The sequence below is a fragment of the Macaca thibetana genome, chromosome 10 (assembly GCF_024542745.1).
Source record: "Macaca thibetana thibetana isolate TM-01 chromosome 10, ASM2454274v1, whole genome shotgun sequence".
Lineage (NCBI taxonomy): Eukaryota > Metazoa > Chordata > Mammalia > Primates > Cercopithecidae > Macaca > Macaca thibetana.
The window spans coordinates 33,413,773-33,429,147 of record NC_065587.1 but is presented as its reverse complement, the minus strand read 5'-3'; the positions used below and the strand labels follow the sequence as shown (position 1 = coordinate 33,429,147).

At 52.9% G+C, this 15,375-nt stretch overlaps 1 protein-coding gene across 11 annotated transcripts in view; it reads right to left on the bottom strand.

Moving 5' to 3' along the window:
- MICAL3 (microtubule associated monooxygenase, calponin and LIM domain containing 3) overlaps nucleotides 1–15,375 on the bottom strand; it is a 232,758-nt gene that overhangs the window by 7,923 nt on the left and 209,460 nt on the right. For 10 of the 11 annotated variants that reach the window (XM_050746022.1, XM_050746011.1, XM_050746015.1 and 7 more), the window contains one exon: nucleotides 13,759–13,852. In XM_050746022.1, coding sequence (XP_050601979.1) covers nucleotides 13,759–13,852 — 94 coding nt within the window. Of the gene's footprint in view, nucleotides 1–8,465; nucleotides 8,517–13,758; nucleotides 13,853–15,375 lie in introns of all 11 variants that reach the window. The other variant, XM_050746012.1, reaches the window with a different exon arrangement.

Genomic DNA, 15,375 nt, shown 5'->3' with positions numbered 1-15,375 from the left:
TCAGGTAAAGCAAGCATTTAAAGAAACCAAAAAGGCTTTCTCCTAGCAAGAGGCGGAAGCGCGTGTCAGTGGCGGTGAGTCCACGCCGCACTGATTACCTTCGGACTTCCCTGTACGCTCCACCACTTCCACAACGAACGAGGCTACTTTTATAACCAGAAAAAACGCCCTATCAATACAATTTTCTTTTTTTTTTTTTTTTTTTTTTTGAGACGGAGTCTCGCTCTGCCGCCCAGGCTGGAGTGCAGTGGCCGGATCTCAGCTCACTGCAAGCTCCGCCTCCCGGGTTCACGCCATTCTCCTGCCTCAGCCTCCCGAGTAGTTGGGACTACAGGCGCCCGCCACCGCGCCCGGCTAGTTTTTTGTATTTTTTAGTAGAAACGGGGTTTCACCGTGTTAGCCAGGATGGTCTCGATCTCCTGACCTCGTGATCCGCCCATCTTGGCCTCCCAAAGTGCTGGGATTACAGGCTTGAGCCACCGCGCCCGGCCTCAATACAATTTTCAAAAGAAGAAGTGGAAGGGAAAAACCAATCAAACAAGGGGAGTTCCACCCGACTGGAACCCGACCTAAGCGTGCATGGGGCCGGGGTGGGGGGTTATAGGAAATGCTTTGCCTTTTAGGGGAATGTAAGAAACAGAAGATTTGGTTCACTGATTCTAAGAACAAAGATGCTGTCAAGCTTATGGCAAATGGAAGTTTTTTGGTTTTTCTTAACGTCAGGGTAACGGGTTTCCATCTGTTGCTAACAGGTGCTACAATTTACCACTTCTCAAAGCACTCATGCGAGCCCTGGACGCCGGCCACCCCTCCCGAGCTCCCGAGCAGTGAGCGGGTCCTGGTCAGAGGACCCCTCCTCCCTGTAGCACTCTGCTGAGTACCCAACACTCGTGGGCACATCTGCTCCATCCTTCCCTCTGAAGCAGCACTTCCTTTGGACGTGTGACCTGGGGTTGGCTGTTTAGTGCCACTCGCTTGACCCGTGGCGGGCAGGCAGTGCCTGTCACCAAATTTCAAACAGCAACAGTACACCACCAGGGAGGGAGGCCTGTCCAGTGCGGTGCGTGAGATGAGCACGGACGGCACTCTCTGGTTTCAAGGGGCCCTCGCACGCACCACCCACATGATCCTCATCCTCACACCGGCCAGGTGTGGCTGCTGGGAGGGGCAAATTCAAATGAGGGTTCTGAGGCTCAAAGGATTTAAGTGTGGCAGAGCCTGGAAAAGAAGCCAAAACTTCTTGCCCACTCTGAACTCAGAGCTTGCCCTCTTTAAGGCCAACACGGGCTCCAGGCAAATCTAACAAATGCTGGCGTCTCAGGCAGCTCAAGGAAGAGCAGTCCCACAGACCCTGATCAGAATGTCACACGCGGAAGGGAGGCCCGATGTCCCTTCCTGCCTCGTCTTCTGAAGAGGCCCTGAGAGGGTAAGTAGAGGCTGTTTTGTCTGTGCCTGGGGAGACAGTGAAGGCAGGACCTGAATCCAGGCCTGGCATTCCTCAGTCGGGGTGCCCCCTACACTACCACCTGTCCCAGAGCGCACCTGAGCACCTCACTCCAAGCCCTGCCTCTCATGGACCCAGGACCCAGTGTGGGGTAGAACGGCCGACAGGGTGGGGGAAAAAGTGGCCAGCCGTAGGGCAGGTCCCCTTCTCTGTACTTGTCCTTCTTTTTTTTTTTTTTTTTGAGACAGAGTCTTGGTCTGTCGCCCAGGCTGGAGTGCAGTGGCCGGATCTCAGCTCACTGCAAGCGCCGCCTCCCGGGTTCCCGCCATTCTCCTGCCTCAGCCTCCCGAATAGCTGGGACTACAGGCGCCCGCCACCTCGCCCGGCTAGTTTTTTGTATTTTTTTAGTAGAGACGGGGTTTCACCGTGTTAGCCAGGATGGTCTCGATCTCCTGACCTCGTGATCCGCCCGCCTCGGCCTCCCAAAGTGCTGGGATTACAGGCTTGAGCCACCGCGCCCGGCCCTGTACTTGTCCTTCTATATTCCCACGTTCTCTCCGACCAAGACTCTTCACCTTTGCACACTGCATCAAGACACCTGGGCAGCTGGAAAAACAAGCCAGCAGATGAGCCCGCACACTGAGCCTCCATGGTCATCTGACAGGCAGGCAGGGCCTACTCTAGTCCTTCTGGTACTCAAAATCCAAGAGCCATAGCCCTGAGACGGGGGGACAAGAAGCTTGAGTGCCTTGCTCGCAAGGATTGGTGAGGATATGGTCAGAAAGCTCGGAGGTGCAGGGGCTCACACCTGTGATCCCAGCACTTCGGGAGGCCAGGGTGAGAGGACTGCTGGATTCCAAGAGTTTGAGAGCAGCCTGGGCAATGCAGTGAGACCCTGTCTCTACAAAAGTTAGCTGGGTGTGGTAGCGTGAGTATCTACAGTCCCAGCTACTCAGGAGGCTACGGTGGGAGGACTGATTGAGCCCAGGAGGTCAAGGCTGCAGAGAGCCGTGATTGCACCACTGCACCCCAGCCTGGGTGAGTGAGACCCTCTCTCTAAAAAATAAATAAGTAGGCCGGGCGCGGCGGCTCACGCCTGTAATCCCAGCACTTTGGGAGGCCGAGGCAGGCGGATCACAAGGTCAGGAGATCGAGACCACGGTGAAACCCCGTCTCTACTAAAAATACAAAAAATTAGCCGGGCGCGGTTGTGGGCGCCTGTAGTCCCAGCTACTCGGGAGGCTGAGGCAGGAGAATGGCGTGAACCCGGGAGGCGGAGCTTGCAGTGAGCCGAGATCGCGCCACTGCACTCCAGCCTGGGCGACAGAGCCAGACTCCGTCTCAAAAAAAAAAATAAAATAAAATAAAATAAAAAAAAATTAAAAAAAAAAAAAAATAAGTAAGTAAGTAAGTAAGTAAGTAATACCCAGAGAGGCCAAGACAAAGGCCCAACTCTGTTCACATCCCAACAACCACCAGTGACAACCTGTGTGGTGGTGGGTGCTGGCTTGACGCTCTGCATTTCCAACTCCATCCTTCAATTCTGCCTGGTTATATTTAACCCACTGGCTTCTACATGGATGCTGATATCAAAAACAGAAATGTCATACATGAATCGTGGCTTGTGGTAAGGCCAATGTGGGCGACTAATCATTTATACCAGAAATGTTTACTGAGCACCCCAAATGCACCAGCCACCAATGCTAACCACGTGGCAGTCAAAGCAGGAAAGAGCTTCTGTCGGGAAGCACAGGTGTGCACAGCCACAGCAGGCAGGCCAGTTGGTGGCCAGTTCTCCAAGGTTGCGGAACAACTGGCCCTAGGGACCGGCCTCATCTCAGTATCCATCTCTGCCCACTAGACAGGCTCCCAGCTCCCCCTGGTTGGACAAAGGCACCATCACCACAGAGCTGGGGAGGTCCCTAAAGCAGTGTTCAGCAGACCAAACGAGGGCCCACTAGGGAGACTTCTAGAGCCCAGAGGTCCCAGCCTGGAATGTTGCATTTCCCCAGGGAACACGGGTTAGGTTGTGGCGTGTCACCAGACTAATACCATTCACAGAGGTGTAATGAGGAAAATGGGCTTTTTATGAACTGAGCCACCATTTACAACTGTATTTCCACATGAAAATACAGAATTCCAAATAATCAGCTTGCAAGCGCTTTAGAACACCAGCCTTTCAAGCGTTAGAGGCTGGCCCCACACCCTCCCTTCTGATACGCTGTTGTGTGTTTCATGCACACAAACTCCGTAGAGCCCCAAGGTTAGCGTCTTCCCCTTTCAGCCACACTTTTGGAACATCCTGCATAGACAAAGATCATTTTTGGTTTTCAGTTCCTTTTGGTCTCTGAGGATCACACTCCAAGGCGTCGGGAACAGGAAAGCGGCTCACTTATTTCTCAGGCATATTTTGAGGCCCCACTTTCCTTCCTCTCTGGGCAGCCGTGTGCAGCCCTTACTTACCAGGGTGGACTCCCATTTCTCACACTTATTTTGGCGGTAATGCCACTGTACTGACTGCTAAATATAGTACCACTATAAATAATAACAAATATTATGATAAATACAGCGTTGGAGCAATGCCTTTTTATCTAACTGCTGTCACAGACACCAAAGAGCTTTTGTCACCTTTTTCTAGGAAACACCAGGGGAATTACCTGTCACGGCTATGCCCAACTGACTGGATTAAATTTTCAGAAAGCAGCCAGGTGCAGTGGCTCACACCTGTAATCCCAGCATTTGGGATGCCGAGACCGGTGGATCACTTGAGGTCTGGAGTTCAAGACCAGGCTGGCCAGCATGGTGAAACCCCGTCTCTACTAAAAACACAAGATTAGCCGGGTGTGGTGGCGCACGCCTGTAGTCCCAGCTACTCAGGAGGCTGATGCAGAATTGCTTGAACCCGGGAGGTGGGGGTTGCAGTGAGCTGAGATGGCGCCACTGGGTAGGTTCCAGCCTGGGTGACAGAGCCAGACCCTGTCTCAAAAACTTTTAGAAAGCAAAGTGCTCAGGGCTGGAATTCCTTGGCGGCTCAGGTTTATGGAATGGGGCCGCCACAGATTTTCCGCTCTGCCTTGCTCAGGTTATGCAGCCTGGGAAGTGTGAGGGAAGACTGACCAAATGTTTTGCTGACTAAGAAGGCACTCGGCTATTCTGAGTCCCCAACTCAGGAAGCCTATTTGGTGGGCACCACCAGTGCCATGCTCCTGGCTGGGGGCAGCCTTGGCACTGCAAGGCTGAGGTCCAGTCTAAAACCTTGAGTGACGACAAACACCATGGCCCTGACAGGGGTCCCAGCTGGCTGGTGTGCAATACTGCAGACGTGCGAGCAGCTGTCATGACAGGGTGATGCCGGTTCGGCAGTCCCAGTCTAGCATACACATAGCGGGGCTGGGAGACGCCTGGCGCTACACAGACTTAGTGCAGAAATAAAGCTCCAGGTTGGGAGGAAAAGTGAAAGCAAATACCAAACAAATGCATGTAAGAATTACAATCACAGACACACACACACATACACACACATATGTACGTTGGGAAACCGCGCAGGTTCCAAAGTTCCTAAGCAAAGCAGAGCCAGGCTGACGGTGGACTGGTCAGGCAAACCAAGAATCTATCAACATGAAACTCAGAGAAGCAGAGAGAACAGGAAGATGGTTGCTCAGAAGGGCAAGGGGCAGGCACCCCTGCACCCCCATCTCACAATAGCAAGAGGCCACCCTCCAGTCCTTCATGTTACATTTCTAAACCTTTCGTGTTCTTTAAATTTTCCTTTGAGACACATAAATCAAGAGATGAGGTCCCCAAAAACTAGAAATGATGTGTGTGTATTTTCAATCGGTTTTAGAAGAAATGTGGTTTTCTTCTAGATTTCCGGTCATCTGTCTGTTCTAGCGCAATAGAGCAGGCTGGGCTGGGCCTGTTCAGGGTCCCAGGGAAGAAGGCAGAAGGGGAGTGGCCACCTGGGGACCCTTCCTCTCTGGCCCACAGGTTGTTTTGAGTCTTTTTAATGATTTCTTTGGAAATCACAAGGTCCAGCTATATGAAGAAGGGAAATTTTCATTCTTTATACTCTGTGGCTGAGAAAAGAGACTTTCAGAGCCTTTAGGTAGTTCACTGAGAGCCACTGAAAGAGCCTGGAGTATGACACGCAGAGCACAGGGCAGGGGTAGGCGTCGGCCCCTCTGGGCAGGAGGTGGCATTCCTCACGCTCTGAGGGCTGCCTGGAGCTTTGCTCTGCCCACAGGAGAAATGAGACGGGTGCTATGGCACAGAAATGGGGCTTCGGGGTGGCCTTTTGGGGATGCAGGCACAGAGGGGCAACCAGGTTTCACATATGAGGCTCCAGATCTCAAAAGGGTGATTTTCCTTTCAATTAACAAATATGACCAAGTGCTCCAAGAATGAAACAGCAGAAACAGAAAAGAAACCTAATTCTGGCATTGCCGTCATCCTCACGGGCGTGGCGAGAACAGGGCCTGAAGTCCACAAGAGACTCCCTGCAGAGGGGAATGTCCCGTTCTAGCAGCAGCCCCCATGTGGTGAGCAGAACCCAAGGCGGCTTGAATTTACACAGCATAACGGTCTGGGAAAGGGGAAGTGATGGGCTGGCGCGCTCACCTCCAAAGGGTTATGAGTGTCAGTGGTGGGGCGCTGTACTTCACAAGGCACCCTGAGTTTCCTTTTTCTATTTACTTCAATTCCTCCTGGAACTTGTTGGAATTCTAAATCCAAAAAGCTAGTAGCTGGAGTCTGGGGACCCAGAGAAGAAAGCAGCTCACTACCTCTTCTCAAGCAAGGCGGGTAAAGAAAGCAGGAGATGCGGGCCAGGTGCGGTGGCTCACGCCTGTAATCCCAGCACTTTGGGAGGCTGAGGCGGGCGGATCACCTGAAGTCAGGAGTTCGAGACCAGCCTGGCCAACATGGTGAAACCCCATCTCCACTAAAAATACAAAAATTAGCCGGGTCGGGTGGTGGGCGCCTGTAATCCCAGCTACTTGGGAGGCTGAGGCAGGAGAATCGCTTGAACCCGGGAGGCGGAGGTTGCAGTGAGGCCAGATCGTGCCACTGCACGCCAGCCTGGGTGACAGAGCGAGACTCTATCTCAAAAAACAAACACCACCAACAAAAAACAAAAAACAAAGCAGGAGATGCGATGGGTGTGTTGATGGGTGTGTTAATGGCGTCTTGAACTGCGAGGGAAGGGTGGATACAATCCTAAAGAAATGTGTTCTGACAGTCCCTTCCAGGAGATTCTGAATGTAAACAAATCTTTTTTTCTTTTTTTTTTTTTTTAAGAGACAGCGTTTTGCTCTGTTGCCCAGACTGGAGTGCAGTGGTGCAATCACAGGTCACTGCAGCCTCAAACTCTTGGGCTCATGTCATCCTCCCACCTTAGCCTCCCTAGTAGCTGGAACTACAGGCACGCGCCACCATGCCCAGATAATTTTGAAAATTTCTTTATGGAGACGGGGTTTCACCATCTTGCCCAGGCTAGTTTCAAATTCCTGGGCTCAAATGATACACCTGCCTTGGCTTCTCAAATTGCTGGGATAACAGGTGTGAATTTTTTCACACATGGAAATTTGCTTAGCATGGACATGAACACTCCCGAGGTGATGTTAGGAGGAGGCAAGAGGCATTAGACGGGAAAAGGGTCTGTTAACTGGAATGTAAGCACCGGCCCTTCTGCAGCACCAGTGGCTGTTGAGTGTGGAGGTCCGGGAACACACCGGAAGCCCTGGGACACCGATGGAGTCTCCAAGGGTGTGCGTGCGTGGGAGCGCGGGATCGGAGAACACAGGAAGCACAGACAGCAACAGTCTCTCTTCCCAGGGAGGCGAGAGCCCCGCCTTGGATGTGGCACTGTCTGATAGGTGGAATCACAGAATTATGACATTGGTTTTTAAATGAATGGGCCAAGAAGTGACCCTCTTAAAAGAATGGGGTCAGGGTAAAACATGAGACAATGATCTTTGCCATTCTTCTGTTTGAAGGCCACCTCTAGGCATGGAGCCTCCACGGGGAGACGAAGTGGGCAGACTGCCACATCAAGCACACAGGGACAGGGACAGGGGGGAGGAGCCAGAGCCCCCAGCATTCCCCTCGACACAATGGCAGCTGCCCAGGGAAAAGCTGCCCAAAGCTTAGAAATGAGACACAGGGATCAGTCATTCCTCTGAACTAGTACAAATGGCAAGATGCCAAACATACTGCAACCTCTAAGCTAGTGGTTCTCCTGCTCTAGAGGGCATCAGAACCCACTGGAAGGTCTGTGACAGCACATAACCAGGCCTCACCCCAGAGTTTCTGATTCTGCAGGTCTGGGGCAGGACTGTCCCTTTCTAACAAGCCCCTAGGTGATGCTGCTGCTGGTCCAGGGACCACACTGTGAGAACCGTGGCCTTGAGCTTTTCCTGTCTTCACTGAAAAGAAGTACAAAGTGAGCCCCAGGACAGAGCAAGGAGGGAGGGATGTTGTTATGGGCACCTGTCAACCTGGCTTTGAGTCTGGTGAATCTGGGCAGAAATCACAGAGAGAAGCCTTTCCCTGGCACTCGGCTCTTCGGGGAGAAATGAGAGCACACCCCAGTGGAAACGGTCAGGCTGAGATCTTGGCGTGTTTTCTTCTCTGCGTAAGGGTGGCAGGCAGTGAGCTCCCTAGCAGATATGACTCCTACAAGCAGTGAGGGATGAGATTCAGGGCAAAAGCTGTGTTGGAGTGTGTGTATTCAGGGGACCAGGATGCAGGCGCAAGGCTGGCCTCGGAGTGGGGTGGGCAAAGTTTTATCATAAAAAATGAAAACGACCCCAGGCAGCAAAAGCAAGCTCAGATCTTCCTCTAGAGCACATGTGGGCAGCGGGGAGATCAGCACGCTGCTGTTTTGAGCTGGAAAAGGGTCTGTGCTTTTGCCATTTGGTTACTGGGTTGATTTCTCCTTGTTTTTGTGAGCAGGGGCTGGGAAGCGCGGGTGGAGAAAGGGTGTCAGCGGGGTTAGTGTCAGCGCGGATGCTGCCATACATACCACCCAGATGCAAGTCGATGAGGTCACTGTAATAAGACTCTCCCCAATAGTCTACAACAAGGAATCGGTGAAGAGAGAGTTATTCCATCAGGTAACCCTCCTGTCCCCCCACACCCGAAGCAATCAATGATACGGAGCGTAGGAAACGCAGACACAGCGAGGCAGCAGAGGAACGGCTGGAAAGCATGCGTGCCTAAGCGCATCACACACCGCATGTCCACACATGCCGTATCTGCATACTGCGTGGCTGTGGGAGGAGGGCAGTGAGTCAAACCCACCGCGGGGAGTCAACAGTCACTATCAACACATCCCACGCACGCCAGGGAACATCCAGGACAGAGGCTTTGGCTTTGCTGGGAACTCCCACCCCTGGGACTCAACCTTCTCTAACTAAGGGTTAATAGTGCGGGGCTGCCTGCTTGTCAGTTGTGATACTGGAAGCCCCAGCCTCAGGAAGCTGCAGGCAGGAGGCAAACGTCCTACAGAAGCTCTGCAATCCTTAGGTTTCACACAGTCGGTGCTCTCCCAGGAATTCCCACGACCCCACTGCTGACTCTATCAAACGCCTTGCACACCCACTTTTGCTGAATGGGTTTGAGAGGAAGGGGATCCTGTTTCGAGGCTTAGGCCTCCAAATTCAGTTGGCCTTCTTAAAAACAGGAAACGAGCAGAGATTGATGCAGAGTTCTTCCCCCAGGCACTTGCCCCAAGGCTCCTGGAGGTCTGCCGGCCCAGGGCACTCCTAGCCTGGTAGTTCCGCAGCTGTCTGGTCAAGAGCGTTATGTAATTTCCATGCCTGAGATGCAGACTGGGCGCTGCCAAGAGGGTGGGCTTGAGCGGGCGGTCCTCATCTCCCCAGAATCATAAACACACACAGAGCACAGCACTCGGCCGCCATGGTGTTGCCTTTTCTCCAAACCCCACATTCTGAATGCAGATCCTCACAGTCTCCAGTCCCACCTGAGGGCCTCCCCTTGAGAGTGACACAGCAGACAGTAGTAGAATGCGGTCCTGCCCCAGCTTTTCAACGCATGCTCAAGGCTGAACCGATGGTTTTGTAACAAAAAGCTTTCCCAGGTGCCCCAGGACTGGAAATTACCTAAGTCGTGGCCTGGCCCTAGGATCAAAGGCGCTGAAGCTAAGCCTTGCGGCCTGGCCATACGTTGTCGTACCTTAGACAAACGGAGAACGGGATGGCAGGTCCACGCCAGAGCCCTTCTCTGGAAAGGCAGCTTGGCTAACAAAGTCTGACGCCCTCAGACGGCGATGGAAGCTGGAGACCACCGAGTGAGATGGTAGCAGGTTCCAGCCAGTTTACTACAGTCCCCAGGGAAGGGTGGACTGCCATGATGAGAAGACTCCAGATTATTATCATGCCCAGCTGCCACTGCCTTTTTCAGGGCTCAGCCAGGTGCCAAGAGACTAAGGAGAGGAATGGGACGCAGAAGCAGGAGAGAGAGCAGCAGTAGCACGCACACTTGGGCTTCCCAGACGGCATCGGCCAAGGAGGAGCAGGGCCACAGGGAACTGTGACGTGAGACCAGCCTTGGAAGGGATGTATTCAATTCACGTAAGAGAAGGAACATGATATATTTGTAAATTCTTATATTCTTATGGTAGGAACCATAATTCCCGAAAATTCCTGAGACTTTCTCAAATGCATCACAAGGAAATATCCCAACAGACCTACTAAGGCCCATCTTGAAAAACAGAACAGAAACATCTTTGGATAGAGATATTTGCTGAAGATAAAGGAAGGAGTTTGGACTAGGACAGTGGTTTTCAAGCTTCTGTGGAACCCTAAAGATTCTTCCAAAGGCATTCCAAGGGGTCTCCCAAATACCTGATGTACAAACACTTGTAGCTCTTTTAAGAGACCTTATTAAAATAAGACACACCACCTTCAAATATTTTTGTTTTTGAGACAGAGTTTCGCTCTTGTTGCCCAGGTTGGAGTACAATGGCGCGATCTCAGCTCACCGCAACCTCTGCCTCCCGTGTTCAAGCAATTCCCCTGCCTCAGCCTCCCGAGTAGCTGGGATTACAGGCATGTAATCCTACCACGCCCAGTTAATTTTTTTGTAGTTTTAGTAGAGACGGGGTTTCTCCATGCTGGTCAGGCTGGTCTCAAACTCCCGGCCTCTGGTGATCCGCCCGCCTCGGCCTCCCAAAGTGCTGGGATTACAGGCGTGAGCCACTGTGCCCGGCCCAAATGTTTTATATGCCAACTTTTCACCCACTGGAGACCATCAACCCAATAATCTGTGCTGCCAGGTGAGCTTGAGTTTGTGGTACCCTCAGGATCAAGTTTCCGCCTCTCTCTGTGTGTCAATGACTGAACTCCTCGGGAATGTGTTAGTGAAGAGGACATTTAATTCATTATTTAAATTCTGGCCTGCAGCATCGTGCTCACCTGCCATCGTTCAGGGTCTGTCCAGGAGAGCTACAGCTCAGTGACAGCATGCACGCCTGTCAGCGAGTCCCTTCATTTAGGTGGGTAACACGTTTTGCTGTGGTATTCCAGCGTAGCTGGGTTTTTGTTTACTGTTTGGGAGCCTCTTGTTTGTCATGAGGAATAGGAACTGCTGTTAGATCTGCTACGATCCAACTGTGAAAAAAAAAGCTCTTGCCTCATTTTAAACGTCTAGTATCTACATCATTTAAACTGCGAATATCCTGAGATTTCTAAGTAAGCTGTTAAAAAATCCAAAAACTGGCCGGGCGCGGTGGCTCAAGCCTGTAATCCCAGCACTTTGGGAGGCCGAGACGGGCGGATCACGAGGTCAGGAGATCGAGACCATCCTGGCTAACACAATGAAACCCCGTCTCCACTAAAAATACAAAAAAATTAGCCGGGCGTGGTGGCGGCGCCTGCAGTCCCAGCTACTCGGGAGGCTGAGGCAGGAGAATGGCGGGAACCCGGGAGGCGGAGCTTGCAGTGAGCCGAGATCGCGCCACTGCACTCCAGCCTGGGCGACAGAGCGAGACTCCGCCTCAAAAAAAAAAAAAAAAAAAAAAAAATCCCAAAACCCAACAAACAAAAAAGCCCTGTTTTCACTTAAAGCAACTACAGTTCTTGCGTGTACTGGCTGGATGCTGGGACTCAGTCATGTCCACAGCTCTCTGCTATAACCTGTATTTTCAAATCTATGTTAATTATCAGCATTTTAGAGTGCTTCTTTTTGACTTTAAACTTGAACTTATAATCTTGTAAAAAGGGTTCTGCTGCTAAAAAAACAAGCTTGAAAACCACTGACTTAGATGGCATTCAGGTTGTATATGTTTGAGGAGATGTATCTAACAACTAGAAGAAAGAATTCTGGCAAAATCCTACGCCAATCTTCAACAGCATGTTATTTTCCGGCCCTTTGGCAGAAGCTTGAATAACAGGGCCTGTGACAGAGGCACTGAAGCATGGTTTTACACTCAGACTTCTCGGAGGCCACGGGCACTCAAGTGCTTTACGGAAACCACCAACCTCGATGGCACCACCACCTCCACCTTGTGAGTAAGGAGGGCAGAGTGCTGTCTTCTTCCTGAAGGGCTTAAACCACGAACTGTGGGTGCACACACTGCTGAGTTATTCTGCCTGTGTGTTGAGATCTATCCATCCTGGCAGAAGTAATTTGCGGAGAAGGGCAAGAAGGAATGAAGACGGGCCTAGGCTCTCTCCTGATATCTTCTGCAAGAAGAGAAACAGCACGAGGGCAGGGCCCCGCAGGCCCGGACGCAGTCGGGCACAGGTGGGCTGGGGCCAACTCCATCTGGGCTCAGGCTTAACTGAGGAGGGCAGGGGGGAGGGGTACCGCAGGTTCGCCGGGAAACCTCGGACCCTCTCAGGTGAACCCAAATCGCCTTGCTGTGCTTGTCTCACAGTAACACAGCCCAGTCGTCTTGGCCTATCGGACGCTAAGTGCTTCAAGCTTTTGCATTTCCTTTGGTAGCCCAGGCTTCATGCATTAACAGCATCAGGTGAGCCCAAACCAAAAACATCTGCATCCTCACCTTTCTCCCCATCCCCTCTCTTTGCCTGAAGGTCATCACTGAGGAGACTGATAAGCTGCAATTTCCAGGCCTTAAAGGGCCCGGCAAAGGAGACCTACTTCCATTCTTGACTCCCTCACTCCCCACCGCACAAACTTCAGTCCTACAGGTCATAGGAATTCATCTTGACACCAGGCACTTCCCAGGAACCCATGGGTCAGTCTTTGAGCAAGATCAGATGGCAGCAGCTGGCCCTGCTCCTGGCCGCCTCCTCCCAGTTCTTCCGTTTCACAGACAGCCTGCCTGTCAGCAGAGGCACCCTGCTCCCCTCTGCCACACTAGAGTGAGGAAGTCAGAGGACACTCCTTTTCTTCATCCCCAGCTCACGATTTGAACGCTGAACCTGCAGGCTATAAAGAGATGGCAGTTTCCCCATCCAGAGACTAGACGAAGATTTGTGGATGCTTGAGAAGGCAGAGTGGCCACTGCACTCCCCGGGCTGGCCCTACAGCTTCAAGGTCCCGAACCAACAGGACTTCCTGGGCCGTTGGGCCAGAGACGCCTCAGATACTCCCTTGCATTCTCTGTGCGCAACTATGCTGAGTGCAGCCCCGCGGGTTCCCTGAGTGGAAGGGCAGGAATGAGCGCAACACACTCTCCAGTGCTTCCCTGGCAGTCACAAGCACAGGGCCCTGCCCGTCACTCCCCGGAGTCTGCTCCACGTTGGCTAGTCACATGTCCTGAGCCTCTCCAGCCCTACCCTGAGTGGCCGGCCTTCAGCAGACACAGGGCCCGGGTGCCCTCTGGAAATCTGCGTGTGCCGAGGGTGGCCACATGCTCCCCCACCAGCGGTGCCTAGGGCTCTGTGGGCAGGAGGGTCCCAGGGAACTAACGATAGGAGGGAGCCTGTGGGGTGCAGGCTGGGGACCTGCTCAGTGCAGTTCTGTGATGGTTCCTTGCGGTTCAATCTCTCTCACTCTCAGTTATTCCCTCCTAGAGTAAATGGAGGGGTGGGAAGGAGTGGGAAGAGCCAGCGCTCGCCATCAACATGCTGGGGACTGAGTTTCGCTCTGCGGGAAACGGGAAACGGCAGCCCAGAGGGGCTGCGGAGCAGGATGGGCCTGGGGCTGTCTCAGACAGGTATTTTCTTTTGCTTAACAGGAAGCCCCAGATCTCAGTGATGAAGGGCCCCAGAAAATCCTGCTGGAAAAGCAGCTGAATTCCAGGTGAGGTGAAGTAGAACTAGCCTACCACGGCGGGAGGGAGGGTTTCCTACAGGAGCAGAGCTTAGGAGGGAGCCCGGCAGTACCTGCTTCGCCCCGGAGCGCCTTCTCCACAGCCACGCCCCTTTCCTCCAGCCGCCGCTGCCTCTCCTCCACCTGCTGCAGCTGCCGCTGGATGATCTACGGCAGACAGCACAGCCTGAGCACCCGGCTCTCCAGCCTGGCTTCAGGAGGACACACAACTCCACACCCGCATGAGGGGAAACAAATGAGTTGCCGCTCTGGAAAGGGCTGTAATCTGTGGGCGGTGCGCTCAGGGTGTGGTGTGGAGACCACCTGCACCAGAACCACCCAGCTTGTGCAGACGCTAGGCTCCGGGCCTTGCTAGTCAGCACCAAAGCGTATGGACATGGCTCAAGTAGTCGTGACCACCCTCCCAGGAGTGTTGCAGAGACATGAAGTGGATGTAAACTGTAGCAGGAGGGGCCTGAGTACCAGAACCTCAGACTGTTCTCATGGCAAGAATGCTAGAGTGCTGGAGGGGGTTCCTGAAGAGTGCAGTGGAAATCCCATCTTTACGAGAAAATTTAAAAGAGAAGGCTGGGTGCGGTGGCTCATGCCTGTAATCCCAACACTTTGGAAGGCTGAGGCGGGTGGATCACGAGGTCAAGAGATTGAGACCATCCTGGCCAACATGGTGAAACCCGTCTCTACTAAAAATACAAAAATTAGCTGGACGTGGTGGCGGGCGCCTGTAGTCTCAGCTACTCGGGAGGCTGAGGCAGGAGAATTGCTTGAACCAGGGAGGCGGAGGTTGCAGTGAGCTCAGCACCACTGCACTCTAGCCTGGCCATGGAGTGAGACTCCGCCTCAAAACAAAAAAAAAAAAGAGAAATCTACAATGGTCTAGATTCAGGGTCTGTGCAGCTTGAACACAAGCTGGAGAACGGGAGGAGAGCTCTGACCTCTTCCCACAAAAATTCCAGGCCTATCAGAGGCTGAGGGGCCACAAAGGGATCCTGGTGACACTCCTCACAATTGAACAAGGTGATTTACAATGATTGTTCCACAACGAAGGATTTGGGAAACTCAATGCAGGGCTCTTCCTTTTTTTTTTTTTTGAGATGGAGTCTCGCTCTGTCGCCCAGGCTGGAGTGCAATGGCACGATCTTGGCTCACTGCAAGCTCTGCCTCCCAGGTTCACGCCTTTCTCCTGCCTCAGCCTCCCGAGTAGCTGGGACTACAGGGGCTCGTCACCACGCCTGGCTAATTTTTTGTATTTTTAGTAGAGATGGGGTTTCACCGTGTTTGCCAGGATGGTCTCGATCTCCTGACCTCATGATCCACCCGCCTTGGCCTCCCAACGTGCTGGGATTATAGGCGTGAGCCACCGCGCCCAGCCAATTTTTGTTTTTTTAGTAGAGACGGGGTTTTGCCATGTTGGCCAGGCTGGTCTCGAACTCCTGACCTCAAGTGATCTGCCTGCCCCAGCCCCCCAAAGTGCTGGGATTACAGGCGTTGAGCCACCGCACCCGGCCCGCTCTTCCCTTTTGACTGACAGCTCCACCAAGGCAGGGCCTCTGTGGCTGCACCAGCCAAAGGTGATCCGGATGGCAGGGAGGCCTGTCTGCCTCTGCTCTGCTCTGCACTGGCTTGTGCGGCAGGGAGCAGCTGGGTGGAGAGGAAGATGCTGCCCAACCCTC